This window comes from Pelobates fuscus, chromosome 1, assembly GCF_036172605.1.
Source record: "Pelobates fuscus isolate aPelFus1 chromosome 1, aPelFus1.pri, whole genome shotgun sequence".
Lineage (NCBI taxonomy): Eukaryota > Metazoa > Chordata > Amphibia > Anura > Pelobatidae > Pelobates > Pelobates fuscus.
Genome location: NC_086317.1, coordinates 472,702,835 through 472,716,788, shown reverse-complemented (window position 1 = coordinate 472,716,788; position 13,954 = coordinate 472,702,835). Strand labels below are relative to the sequence as shown.

Here is a 13,954-nt window from a genome sequence, read left to right as displayed (position 1 = left end):
ATGCATGTGCAAAAATAAAGAATAAAAATACCCCTCTGTGTCTCATTAGAGATGTCTTTGCCAGAAGCTCAAGGAGGCAAGGTGAGAGGTCAGTGTTGGACCCGCCTAGGGGGGTTGGCAGGAGGGCATTCTCTCCAATGGCCTTTGGAGTAACTAAATTACCTCCATTTGTTTAAATATACATAGGGATTTAGGAGAGAGTGCAGGTAACTTTTTGGGGGGTTTTACTGTATATATTGGGGCTGATGTGAACTGTGGTGGTTGCTGCCGCCCAGGAGTGATGGGAGTTAGCGCAGGACTTATCTTTTTGTATTTTTACCCCCAAAACTTGACTGCCCCCAGAAATGCCCCCATTCACGGCTACACTAGGCATCACAACAATGATGGATTTTTTGTGAGCCAGTGAACTATTTTAGCCTATTTATGTCGGACGACATATTTGAGCTGATGGTTGAGCAAACCAATGTGTTTGCCAACCAGTACACTTTTGTGAATTACAGTATAAAAACTTGTGGCACCCACTGATGAGGCACAAATGAAAAACATTTGGCATCTAACTCTAGTAATGGGTATTGTAAAAAAGGCAAATATCAGGTCCTAAAAGCACCCCATCCCAGCCACCCCTCTTTTCCCAAGGGTTATGAAGAGGGATTGCTTTGAGGAAATGCTGAAATTCCTCCATTTTACTGTGTTTCCCTAGAAACGACTCATTGATGGACAAATTTTCCCCAAATTATATCTCAGACCAAAACATTTGTATTGAGGAATCCCTTGAAAGGTAGACTGCTTTTCAAACAATATACCCCACTGAAGCAGTCACGATATGGCATCAAATTTTATAAATTATGTGAATCCACTACTGGCTATACATGGTCGTTTCAGATTTATCAAGAGGATAGCCATCTTGACCCACCACAATGTCCTGATTCTGTGGGCACAAATGGCAAGATTGTGTGCAATCTAATACTACCCTTTTTTATGTAAGCGTATGGATTAATAATTATTAAACCAGTATTGATTTATTTAAAAATTTATTTTGTTTTGAAACCCTAGCATGAGGCACAGTGGGTAAAACACGTCAAGGTTTTCCCCAAACCCTGACAAGCAGTCGACGCAGTAGAGGCTAGTAAAGTGAGCGTCTGGCAAGGGTAGAAATGAGCTGCTGGAAAAACCAAAGGGCATTGTAGACTACAGCAAGTATATCTGGGGGATAGGCTTGGTTGATCAATGGATACAGCGTTATCTAGTGAACCGAAAAGATAGGACATGGTACAAGAAAAAAAAGCAGCCACAGGTAAGCAATTACGTAAACCATTTATGTTGAAACTATTCTTCTGATATTTTATTCACCCAGTGTCCAAAGACCCTGGCAAGCACTTCCTGAATCCCCTCTCCCCACACCCTGTAAAAAGTTGCCCAAGAGAAAGGGTCATGTTTGCTATAAGAAAGGAGTCTGAAAGGACTCCAGTTATTACTAGCCTTCATTTATATTTATATATTTGGCATTATGACTTACCAAAAAACTGGAAAAGGCTACATGGGAGTACTCTAATTTTTGTGAGATAATGAAAAATACTGAAGCTTTATTGCACTAACTCGTATCAGGATTATGAAATTAAATTCATGTGTGTAAAAAAACACACATGACCACTAAAAGGGGACAGCATTTGTCATAAAGTGGCTAGACCAAACAACCTAAGTTACTCTATGTGGAATACCCTGGGTAGCCTACTTTTAAAAATGATATGCCATCTTAGGGGTAACTTTCTTTGATGAGTGTCTTACTTTCTCAAAGGAGACATCGGCCTAGAAAATCACTTTGTCAAATTTACAAGTTGAAAATGGCATCTGATATATTTGGCCCTATGATTTCCTGAGAAACCTGGAAAACTGGCACATGAGGATAACTGTTGGTTAGACACTGCCAAGTGGCTACTAAAAAAGACTGAACAGACCCCATTTTGAATATCCAGGGTTGTCTACATTTGTGAATGGTATGCCATAATGGGGGTAATTCTCATTTCTGGGCTGCCATGTGGTCTCAAAGGCAACATAACCAATCTAGCAAATGTCAATGTGTAAAAACAGAAATGGGAAACATTTGAAATTCACTTTCAAAAGAATTTCTGACAATTCAAACCTGAGTGAATAACACTGACAATGTATCTATGGGTTCTATAAATGAAGGAAGTCAGGAGAGAAAAGTGCTCATGCCATTGTACCGAACACTGGAGACCGTATCTTCAGAAGGATAATGATACTTTAGAGAGAGTTCAGAGAAGGGCTAATAAACTGGTTCATGGATTGCAATATAAAACTTACCAGGAAAGGTTAAAGGAACTTAACATGTATAGCTTGGAGGAAAGACGAGACAGGGGGGATATGATAGAAGCATTTAAATACATAAAGGGAATCAACACAGTAAAGGAGGAGACTATATTTAAAAGAAGAAAAACTACCACAACAAGAGGACATAGTCTTAAATTAGAGGGACAAAGGTTTAAAAATAATATCCGGAAGTATTACTTTACTGAGATGGTAGTGGAATCATGGAAAAGCCTTCCAGCTGAAGTGGTAGAGGTTAACACAGTAAAGAAGTTTAAGCATGCGTGGGATAGGCATAAGGCTATCCTAGACTTAAGATGAGGCCAGGGACTAATTAAAAGTATTTCGAAATATTGGGCAGAATAGATGGGCTGAATGGTTCTTATCTGCTGTCACATTCTATGTTTCTATGTTTGTGTGTGTCTGTGTGTCTGTGATTGTTAGTGTGTCTGTTAGTGAAATTTAGTTTGTCTGTTAGTGAGTGTTAGTGTGTGTCTGTTAGTTTTGTGTGTGTTAGTGTGTGTTTGTGCGTTTTAGTGTGTCTGTTAGTTAGTGTGTCTGTTAGTGAGAGTGTGTGTGTCTGTTAGTGAGTTTTAGTGTGTCTGTTAGTGAGTGATAGTGTGTCTGTTAGAGTGGGTGTGTCTGTGAGTTCTAGTATGTCTGTTAGTGATTGTTAGTGTGTGTGTCTGTTAGTGAGTGTTAGTGTGTGTCTGTTTGTAAGTGTGTGTCTGTCAGTGAGAGTGTATACGTAAAATACAATATACAAGTGAAAATTCCTAAAGAAGAAAGTGCTGGTGCTACAATCACCTTAGTGGGCCACAATAACCACTAAATAGGTAGGAGTGATTGGTTAAGAAAAGAAATGGCGAGAGCACTCAAATCAATGAAAGTTATATTACCTAAATTAAGGTCAAACTCTGCAAATGAACATAAATTGAAAAGACATAGGGTAATAACATTCAAACAAAACACTTAAAATTATGTGTTAGTCTCACTCACGTAAGTGGAGCCACTTATAAAGCTCGCTCAAACTGCATGCCTTGAATGAATCACGTATGGACTTCTGCTGGGTCCTTTCCAAGATTGTGTCTGTTGTACCACCAAAAACGCAGGTTCAGGGGGTTACAAAGCTTTAATTATCCAAATACAGGAAACAAAATAAAATGACAAGAAATACAAAGAAAGTCCCATATGTAGAAAGTCCAAAATGGACTTTGGAAGGGGGAGGTGCCTGAGTTTTGTCATGCTTAGGGCAGTACAAAACCAGAATACACCTCTGTCCATGGCATTATAATAGCTTTAGTTAGTGCATGCGCAATTCACCTGAGAGCTCCCTTTGTAAAATGTGTTGCTAAATAGTGACAACATGTAACCAATGGAGCCAATACATGTGATGTATAATGTGATTGAGATATGCAAGTTAATGAAGTCATTGTATTCCAGGATTGGGTGTATCTGCATTTGATGTGTAACAAAGTGTGAATTCCATTTTGTCTGTTGTCCTGTCTGTGTTTGGGACAGTCCCACAATCTTTGCACAATTTACAGGGCCTGTCACGTTGCCAAAGAGCCGCAGCACTCAACCGGACCCCCGATGAGACCTGCCTGGGGGGGTTCCTCTCGGCCTTGCCTATAATGCAGGGCCCTGAAGGCTCTCAAAGTTGGATGTCAGATGTTTGGGCAGGGGCTGCAAAGTGCTCCATTTCAATGATTGCCAGATGCGCTATTATCAGTAGATACATCTATGTTTGCATGTCACGTTGGGAACTTGGGAACTCAGCGATAGTTGTGGAAACACGATTTCTTGAGTTTCTATGACCAAATAAGACTTTCCAAAGTCCAAATGGAGATATGCAGGTGATGCACAGAGGAATTTTGCTATTTGTACCCTGGGGAGTTTTATTGTGTTAGATTTGACCACCATTTGTTTTGGCTGCAAGCTATACACTCTCAGAGAGACTTTAACGTCGAGAACAGAATTGGTGCCATGAGGACATGGTACCCTATGGAAACATCATTTCTCAAGTTTCTAACCCCAACTTGTTATATGCAGGTGACGCACAACAGTAATTTTCCATAGAAAAAAAAAGAAAGTATTTTGTAAGACAGCAAGGCAGAGCAGAACATGAACAGAAGCCAATAAAGATTACATGAGTGTTATTTAATCTTCTTGTCTTTTGCTGCCTTTATCAACTCGTGTCTGACATAGCAGTAAGTGTTGTGTTCGCCCACTAATCATAATTATTATTTCACTCTTATTTCAGCTTCAAAAGTTCAAGAATGGAAAGAGTAATCCCACCTCCTGTGGTTAATTATACTGCATTTTATGGAAATGTGACCGAGAAATCTAAGCAAGACTACTACATCACAAGGATGAGTATTGAGATTGTGATGCTTCTGTGTTTTAGTTTTTTCTTGTGCTTTGTCACCAAAATATTGGGTGCCTTCTTCACGACACCCTCCATCCGCGAAAATGCCCGCTACATCCTCTTTGTCCATATGCTGATTAACGATACTTTGTACCTAGTATTGGGGTGCTTACTTGTCGTGTTCAACATCCATACAGTCTATATACCTGGGTCTCTTTGTATTGCCATGTACACCTTGGCCTCACTTACTTTTAGAATTACACCTTCTAACATAGCTTTCATGTCTCTTGAACGCTACGTGGCCATTTGCTTCCCATTGCGACATGTGGAATTGTGTACTGTTCATAGAGCTAATATCACCGTTGTGATAATATGGATTTCAGGATTGCTTCCAAACATTGCTGAATGCATTGCAATGATTCCATCACTTCCTAAACTTTTCTCCATGTCTATGGTGTGCAGCAAGGAAGGTCTTCAATCAAATTCAGTAAAAAGCATTATAGAATCCTTCTCAGTTTTCTTTACCTTTGCACTGGTCGGACTTGTAATACTATATACCTACACCAAGGTTATGATAATAGCTCGAAAAATGACTTCAGGCAAGCTGGCTGCCCATAAGGCTGGAAAAACTGTAATGCTCCACGCTTTCCAACTCCTGTTGTATGTGACATCTCTATTTACAGCTCTTACAGAAAAATATCCTAACGACTTCGTTGACTATATACCATTAGCCAAATTCTTGATATTTACATGTCTGCCAAGGTTTCTTAGTCCTGTCATTTATGGAATTAGAGATGAATTGTTGTACAAGCATATAAAAAAGTGGAACCCTACAAATAATTAATTAACAGCCCAGAGAAATATATTGCAAAAAAAGCAAAAATAAATTTTAACCCCTTAAATGTCCTGTTTCTCTTATTTGATTAATCCATTTCTTCCCAATCTCTCCCCTCACACCTTGGCAAAAAAAGTTCCATACATCTATTATTATACTCTAGTTTGCAAAACTTTTATTGCTTGATCAGTAACTTTATTATGAAAAGTTTTTTATATCTACTCATCATTTATTGGGGATCTGAGAGTATATTAATTATCCCTTACAGTATCAGTCAATGTTGTGGATTGGGTGGCCCATGGTGGCGGTGGGGTGGCGGTGGGGTGGCAGTATGGGCAGGCATATGTTATGGACAATGAACACAGGTGCATTTTATTGATGGCATTTTGAATGCACAGAGACACCGTGATGAGATCCTGAGGACCATTGTTGTGCCATTCATCCACGACCATCATCTCATATTGCAGCATGATAATGCACGGCCCCATGTTGCAAGGATCTCTACACAATTCCTGAAAGCTGAAAACATCCCAGTTCTTGCATGGCCAGCATACTCACCGGACACGTCACCCATTGAGCATGTTTACGATGCTCTGGATCGCCTATGCACCAAAACTTGCCCACTGGGCTCTCGCCTCCCCCCTCATCCAAACTAAAATTCCCTTTTCCTTTCAATGCTCACCACCAACCGGCTTTTAGCTCAGTGGGAACGTCCAAGTCGGTAACTACCCTACAGAGCAGGGGAGGTTGAGACCCACCTTGTCCATCTCCTGACATTCCATCTGATACTCCCCAACCCTGTTGACAAGGACACACTCCCCGTTAGCTGTGACGAACAAAAACACAAAACAGAATCCCAAAAGGCACTGAAGTAAGATGATCCCTGCCTCACTCCAAACCCATAACCACTCCCCTACAGACATACAGCCAATCACCAGCACAATCCCCACACTCATACATGTGCCCCTGTCCGTTTAGCTGTGCTTACTCCCCAGGGCCTAGATACTGACTGTTTTCAGACACCCTCCCCCCGGAAACCACAGGACAGTGAAATTGCACATTTTAGAATGGCCTTTTATTTTGGCCGGCCTAAGGCACACCTGTGCAATAATCATGCTGTCTAATCAGCATCTTGATATGCCACACCTGTGAGGTTGATGGATTATCTCGGCAAAGGAGAAGTGCTCACTAACACAGATTTAGACAGATTTTTGAGAGAAATAGGCCTTTTGTGTACATAGAAAAGTCTTAGATCTTCGCGTTCAGCTCATGAAAAATGGGGGCAAAAACAAAAGTGTATAATTTTGTTCAGTGTATATGCATCCAACCAAGCCATGCTAAAATATACAGATAAATTCATTCAAAGAGTTGAAAGGTTTAGACAAGGCAGGTTGGTGATTACAGGTGACTTTAACTGTTTTCAAGACCCAGGTCTAGACAAAAAAAAATAAAGGGGGGAAGAAAATAGATGCAATCATGGTGAAACAAGCAGCAAGACTATCCCAAATAATAAGGATGGCATCCCAATTAGACATCCGGAGGACTATGCACCCCAAAGAAAAAGACTATACTCATTTCTCAAAATCGTACTATACCTATTCCAGAATAGAAGCATCGAAGATCATATCTATTCCATGGTCCGAGCACAACCCCTACTAAAGAAACTAAAATTAAATTTCAACTAGAAGCTTACTTTAGAGATAAAAGGTTCCCTAATTTGAATTCTTCTCATCTTGAACAGTTAAATGAACCTATAACTATAGAAGAAGTGGATGCAATTATTAATAGTTTAAAAAGAAATAAAGCCCCAGGTCCCGATGGTTATATTGATCATTTAAATAGACTGTACAAAGATCAATTGTTACCTATTCTAGTAGACATGTCTAATTATTTTATGGCTAAAGGATCAATGCCTAAGGAAATGTTGAAAGCAAATATAGTTCCAATTTTAAAACAAGACAAAAACCCAACAGATTTATCCAACTATCCTCCAATAGCATTAATTAATACCGATTATAAAATTTATGTGACCATACTAGCAAATAGAATTACGAAAGTGCTAACTACCCTGATCGATAATGATCAGGTGTTTTTTTTTACCAGGTAGATCCTCCACTAATCATACTAGGAAAGCTATAAATATTTATGAAAGAATAAATAAGAACAAAAGTCCCTTTATAACATTACCACTCACTGGTGAAAAGGCCTTTGACAGGATAAATTAGAATATTCTGAAATGTGTGTTAAAGGCCTTTGGTTTTTTAGGGAAAATATATTTAGCCATCTCAGCGATGTATTGCCATCTCAACGGAACCCGACAGGGGTGCCCACTATCCCCCCTTCTTTATGTTTTAGCAGCAGAAATGTTAGCAATGGATATAAGAACAAACCCCAATATACAAGGATTTAAGCTGGCAAAAAATAAATTAAGATCTGACAATATGCAGATGATACATTGTTACTGCTGTCTAACCTCTCGCTTTCGGTAAATACTGTAATGCAAGTTATACAGAAATGCCCTAACATTTAACTTTATCATTGAGCCTCCTTACTAATGCACATTTTGGTGCTGCATTTAGATTACTATAAATCCCAGGAAAGTATGAGATGGAAGAAGGGACGACAGTCCACGCAATGCAAATGATCAACTATTTGTGGCCAAATAGTTGTAGTAAATACAATATTAAACAGAAAGAAAATCCTATAGATAATCTAATTATACAGAATTTGTTGAGCTATTGGAACCATTTTAAAAAATATTCAAACTTGAAAAAAAGGATTTTACCAGCATTGCCTATTTTCTATCTGACATACATGATGGAAAATCTAGACTTTACAAAGTAGATACTTAGGGGTTACAACAATCTCAAAGATATGGAATGAAGAGGGCCCTATAACGTTTCAAAATCTACAACATCTTTACAAGATTCCCGACCAGGAGATGTTTATTTATATTAGAACTAAACGTTTTTTAAACTCAGCAATGTTCACGGACAAGTTACCAAGCCCATTGGAAACACTAAAAAATATATTTTAACAGGGGAAGGACTCAAAATTATTGTCGAAATGTATTAAAGTTATGATGAAGTCTAAAGTTAAAAAACGCTCTAAAGTTAAAGAAAAATAGACCAGAGACCTAAAAATCCAGATAGATACAAAAGAAAAGGCTGCATAACCGACTAACCTCGATTACCACACCTGACGGCCAAACACAAAGCCTCCCCGAACAGATAGCGGAAACCTTTACTCAATTTTACACCTCCCTCTATGACCACGAGCCCCACTCTCGACACAACGCAACAGACACAGAGGAAGCCATAACACGCTATTTGCACAGCATACCTCTACCACAGCTCACTGATGAAGCACGAGGGTCACTAGCAGCAGAAGTTACAATAGAGGAGGTGGCAGAGACGATTAAGGCCCTACAACCTAACAAATGCCCGGGCCCCGACGGCTACACGGGGTTATACTACAAAACATATTCTGCAACCTTACTCCCACACCCACATCTTAGCGAGCTATATACGTTGATCCTCAAAGGGGAACTGCTTCCAGCGGAAATGCTCCAAGCTAATATTAACCTAATACCAAAACCGAATAAATCCCTACAAGAACCGGGACATTACCGTCCCATCTCACTCCTAAATGTAGACGTTAAAATATTTACCAAACTCATTGCAAACAGACTTAAACAATTCCTCCCGAAACTGATCCACCCAGACCAAGTGGGCTTCATACCCAATAGACAAGCCTATGACAACACGAGACGCACCTATGACCTAATTTGGACAGCCACTCACAGAAGGATCCCGTTGCTACTACTATCCCTAGACGCCGAAAAGGCATTCGACCAGATCCTCTGGCCATACTTGTTCGCGGTCCTGACAAAGTTCGGCTTCCCCAGGGCCCTCCTACAAGCAATTCGCACCCTCTACACCAACCTGACAGCACGACTACTCATACCAAATGCTCGCCAAACCCCGTTCCACATACAAAACGGCACCCGGCAGGGATGCCCCCTGTCCCCCCTCCTCTTTGCCCTCTCCCTCGAACCCCTCTTACAACAGATCCGCAATACACCGGCCATACAAGGCATAAAAATTAGAAGGAAGGAATACAAAGTTGCGGCGTATGCGGACGACCTGCTTCTAACCCTGACTGACCCAGAGACGTCCCTACCCCCACTGTTAGACTTATTAGACGCATACGCAAAAATCTCAGGGTACAAACTCAATATAGAGAAAACTGAAGTCCTTGCAATCCAGACCCCTTCCCACACACGAACACTACTGCAACAAAACTACCCATTCCGCTTTCAGACGCAAAGTATTCATTATCTAGGAATAGATATACCGGCAGACCTACATCACACATACAGTTTAAACTATCCCCAGTTAATCGACCAGGCCCTAAAGGACCTACAAACCTGGCAAAAATTATCCATTTCATGGCTTGGGAGGCTGGCAGCGATTAAAATGAACCTACTGCCGCGCTTTCTATATCTCTTCCAGACCCTCCCCATCCCACTCTCCCGAACAGACTTCAAAAATCTACAAATGCACATACATAAATTTATATGGGCAGGGAAGAGAGCAAGAATAAAACGGATCACTATGTATATCCCACACAAACAAGGGGGACTAGGCCTGCCAAATTTCTGGGACTACCACCAAGCATCCCAACTTGCGCAAATCCAAACCATGCATGCCCCCCTGGGGTCAAGCGCTGGGTGGACTTGGAACACGACCTATTCGGAAGGGACCTGCCAACACTCTACCTATGGATACCGAAAACACACAGACCACGACAGCCAAACACAACACCAGCCCTCACGACAGCCATCCACATTTGGAACCGGGTGACCGACAAATACAACCTCATAAACACACCCTCACCCCTTATGCCTGTTCTAAGAAACCCTCAATTCGCCCCGGGAATGACACCCCAGCATGTCACCAGATATGAGGACAACAATCTCACGAGAATATACCAATTTTACAAGAATGGCCGCCTTATTCCCTTCCCAGAGCTGCCAAACGATACACCGTATAACACGTTCGATCACTTCCGATACCTCCAGCTCCGAAGCTTCTTGTCAACCCCTAACATAGCCGCAGCGGCGGTGCTGAAACCCACTGCATTTGAAAGGGGCTGCCTAAATAACCCAGTACACAAGGGCCAAATCTCCAATCTATACACCCTTATGACACTTAAAGCCCCACCTGACGCCTTCTCCTACATAAAGGCCTGGGAAAGGGATCTCGGCCCCCCAGGGGACCCCTCAGACTGGGCGGACGTTTGGGAGGCAACAGCGACAGTGACTATCTGTGTTAACCACAGAGAGCAGGCGTACAAGACCCTGCTTCGGTGGTATCTCACCCCACTGAGACTCAAACAAATGAAACGCACAGACTCGGACAGATGCTGGAAAGGGTGTGGCGAACAGGGTACATACATCCATGTGTGGTGGCAATGCCCACACTTAACTCAAATATGGAAAGAGATGGCCGCTGCCACCTCGAGAGCACTACAAACCGACATTCCCCTAGACCCATGGACTTGGCTGCGTCCAGGCCCCTAGAAAACCTGACCCGAGCACAAAACAAACTGGTAGCGAAAGTGGCCTTAGCAACACGTAGAACTATTGCTACCCACTGGGGTAGCCCAGAAATCCCAGCGACCTCAGAGGCTCAGAGAAAGATTAAGGAGGCCATGGAGATGGACGAACTGTCTGCACTAATACACGAAAACACTAGATCTTTTCATAAGATCTGGGACCCCTGGTTGGCAATGTAAAAAACCTTGCGCGGGGGAAGGGGGAGGACGGGCATTGCCCCCCCTACCTACCATATTCCACCCCTGTCCCACACCCACCCATACCATACACCAACACTCCACAATCAACAGATAACAACTACATAAACTCGCAAACACTGCGACTACAGACAACCACCTGAACTAACTCAGGTGAACTCCAAGAGCTCAACCAAACACAAAATACAGACAATAAGGCACAAAAGACACTCTCCAAGTTCTACACCCCAACCCCGGAGGCACCACCTCACCCCTAGAGGACAGAGATAGCACACCGGACGAGGTACGACAACGACACCTCACAAAGACCACACTAGGCGATGGCCAGGAGGACTGAGCCCAACAAGGGAACACCAAAACCTACACCTAAACGCAGGGTAAAAGGTGGTTATGCCGAAAGATCCGGGGGACACCCTTACCCACTTTACCCACCCGACCCTTCCAGACCCCGGGCGACGAGAGTTATAAGCGAGACTACTGAAACATTGAATGTACATAGTGCAATGCAAATGTCTACAAATGTAACCAATATACTTGTAACTTGTCGCACCCCCTTTTTCTTTCCTTTCTGTACCCCATAACGTTGCAAGAAGAGAAAAAAAAAATACGGAAAAAAGAAATGAAAACTCTTCTTTTGAAAAATCTAAAATAAAGAATTTATAAAAAAAAAAAAAAAATCCAGATAGATACAAAGAAGTGGTTTACTGCTGTTCAAACGTTATAAGCATCAGTACACTGCCTTAATATAATGAAATTGGAGACCCAATATAAAATAGCAAATACATGGTTTATAACACCTTGGAAACAAATGAAGATGTACCCTCAGGAAAAATATATGTGTTGGAGTTGTGGTTCTGAGAGGGCAGATAAAATCTATGTATGGTGGGAATGCCCAACAATTAAAAGTGGCTGGACTGTAATATTTTCTGTAATTAATAATCTGCTTAATTTGAAACTTATATGGACAGCAGATATGGCCCTTCTCCATCTAAATTTACCAATGCTTCCTAGAAATTCACATTGTGGTGACCTTTAAAGGTTTAATTGCAAACAATTGGAAAACTGATAAAGTAGACATGTGGCCACAAATTAGAGAAAGGGTGAAATTTCAATACACAGTGGAACGTGTAATTGCCTCTGAAGTTTTGTACTAACTATAAGAAATATAATATATGGGACATTGGATAACAGTCTTTGATAACCAAATAAGGGAGTTTTAAACACCCCCCTTCCCCTAGCTCTAGCTAGGATTTAGATTTGTCTTTGTATGTGAAAGTTTGTGTAATTTTCGGACTTAATTAAAAGACCCTTTTATACTTTATCGTCTTATTGTCATTGTCCATTGTCATATCTATGTTAAATATGAAAATGAATAAAACATTTTTTTTTTTTTTTTACAATATCCTCATATTATTGTTTGTAGAAAAAACACCACCACCATGAAAACATAATGTTGCTCCAATTGGATATTAAAATGAATTTTAATATTTGCTGACGAAACAGAAATACTAATAAAATTCAACATGCACATCAACTTTGAGTCTAATGTCAACAGCCGAGCTTTCATTCTTGCTTTAAATATTATATAGTATAGGACTTGGTATTTTTTTTTCTTGGACCACTTTTTCTTTTTGTGGTTACAGAGATTCCATAGTTCTGCCAGGCCTCCAAACTGGTAAAAGGTGAAAAATGCTAATTATAATGCCCCTATATAAATAATCATATAATATAACTGTTACACAGGTTCCACGGTTCCTCTGACTAATGAAGGTTTGGTCAGATTTTTTAAGTCAAATTCTTGGTGAATTTAGTACTAGTTCAATTTCAGATGATAACCTATTTTTGTGATATTTTGTTTCATATTAGAGATGCTATATTACTTCATCAACAGCTACAGCTCGCTTTAGCCAGGGACACATACATCCCATAATGCATCTCAGTATTTTTATATCAATGCAAAATAAAGCGATTCCCCTTGAGAAGAAGGTACCATAATCTCCTCCGTCAATATGGAGCAATTCAAATCACTGCTTTCTCTTTCCATATTGTGTTCAAAATACATGGGAGAAGAGAAACTGATGGAAATATGTATTCTAGGTGAAACTCCCACCTCTGACTCAGTGTTTTGACTTTGGGCCCTGTGATCATAATCGAGAGATTACATTTCCTGACTTAGTCGTTAAAGAGGCGCTCCTGGCACCAATACAAATGTATCTAAATTAAGTTGTGATTGTCAGGGCTCCGCGGGCGGCGGTGAGGGGAGGCTGCAATCCTCTCGCAGCACTCACCCTCGGTCCGTCGCCGCCCGCGGCCCCCTCTCCCCTTACCGATAAGCGAGCGGCGTCCTCTCCTCTTGACACGCCGCTCGCGTCCTCCTCTCCTCCTCCCAGCGGCAGCATGTCTAACGCTGCACGCTGGGAGCCGGCACTATTATCTAAGCGCCGGGGTCACTCACGTGACCCGGCGTTAAAGCTACAGTGCAACAAACACAGTGGGGGGTATAGATATCCCCCACGTGTGTTTGTTAATACTGATTGGTGGTTAGCCAATCAGGATTCAGGCTAGGATTTAAATACTTACCTTTCCTGTCTTTCTGTGCCCTGTTGTGG

The 13,954-nt window shown here is 41.3% G+C and overlaps 1 protein-coding gene across 1 annotated transcript; it reads left to right on the top strand.

Moving 5' to 3' along the window:
• The first annotated feature begins 4,604 nt into the window (after positions 1-4,604).
• LOC134585424 (odorant receptor 131-2-like) lies at positions 4,605-5,537 on the top strand. Its single transcript, XM_063440845.1, has one exon. The coding sequence runs from the start codon at positions 4,605-4,607 to the stop codon at positions 5,535-5,537; it is 933 nt and encodes a 310-aa protein (XP_063296915.1).
• Positions 5,538-13,954: the final 8,417 nt, after the last annotated feature.

Coding starts and splice junctions, on each gene's coding strand:
- LOC134585424 (XM_063440845.1), top strand. CDS start 4,605: ATGGAAAGAGTAATCCCACCTCCTGTGGTTAATTATACTGCATTTTAT.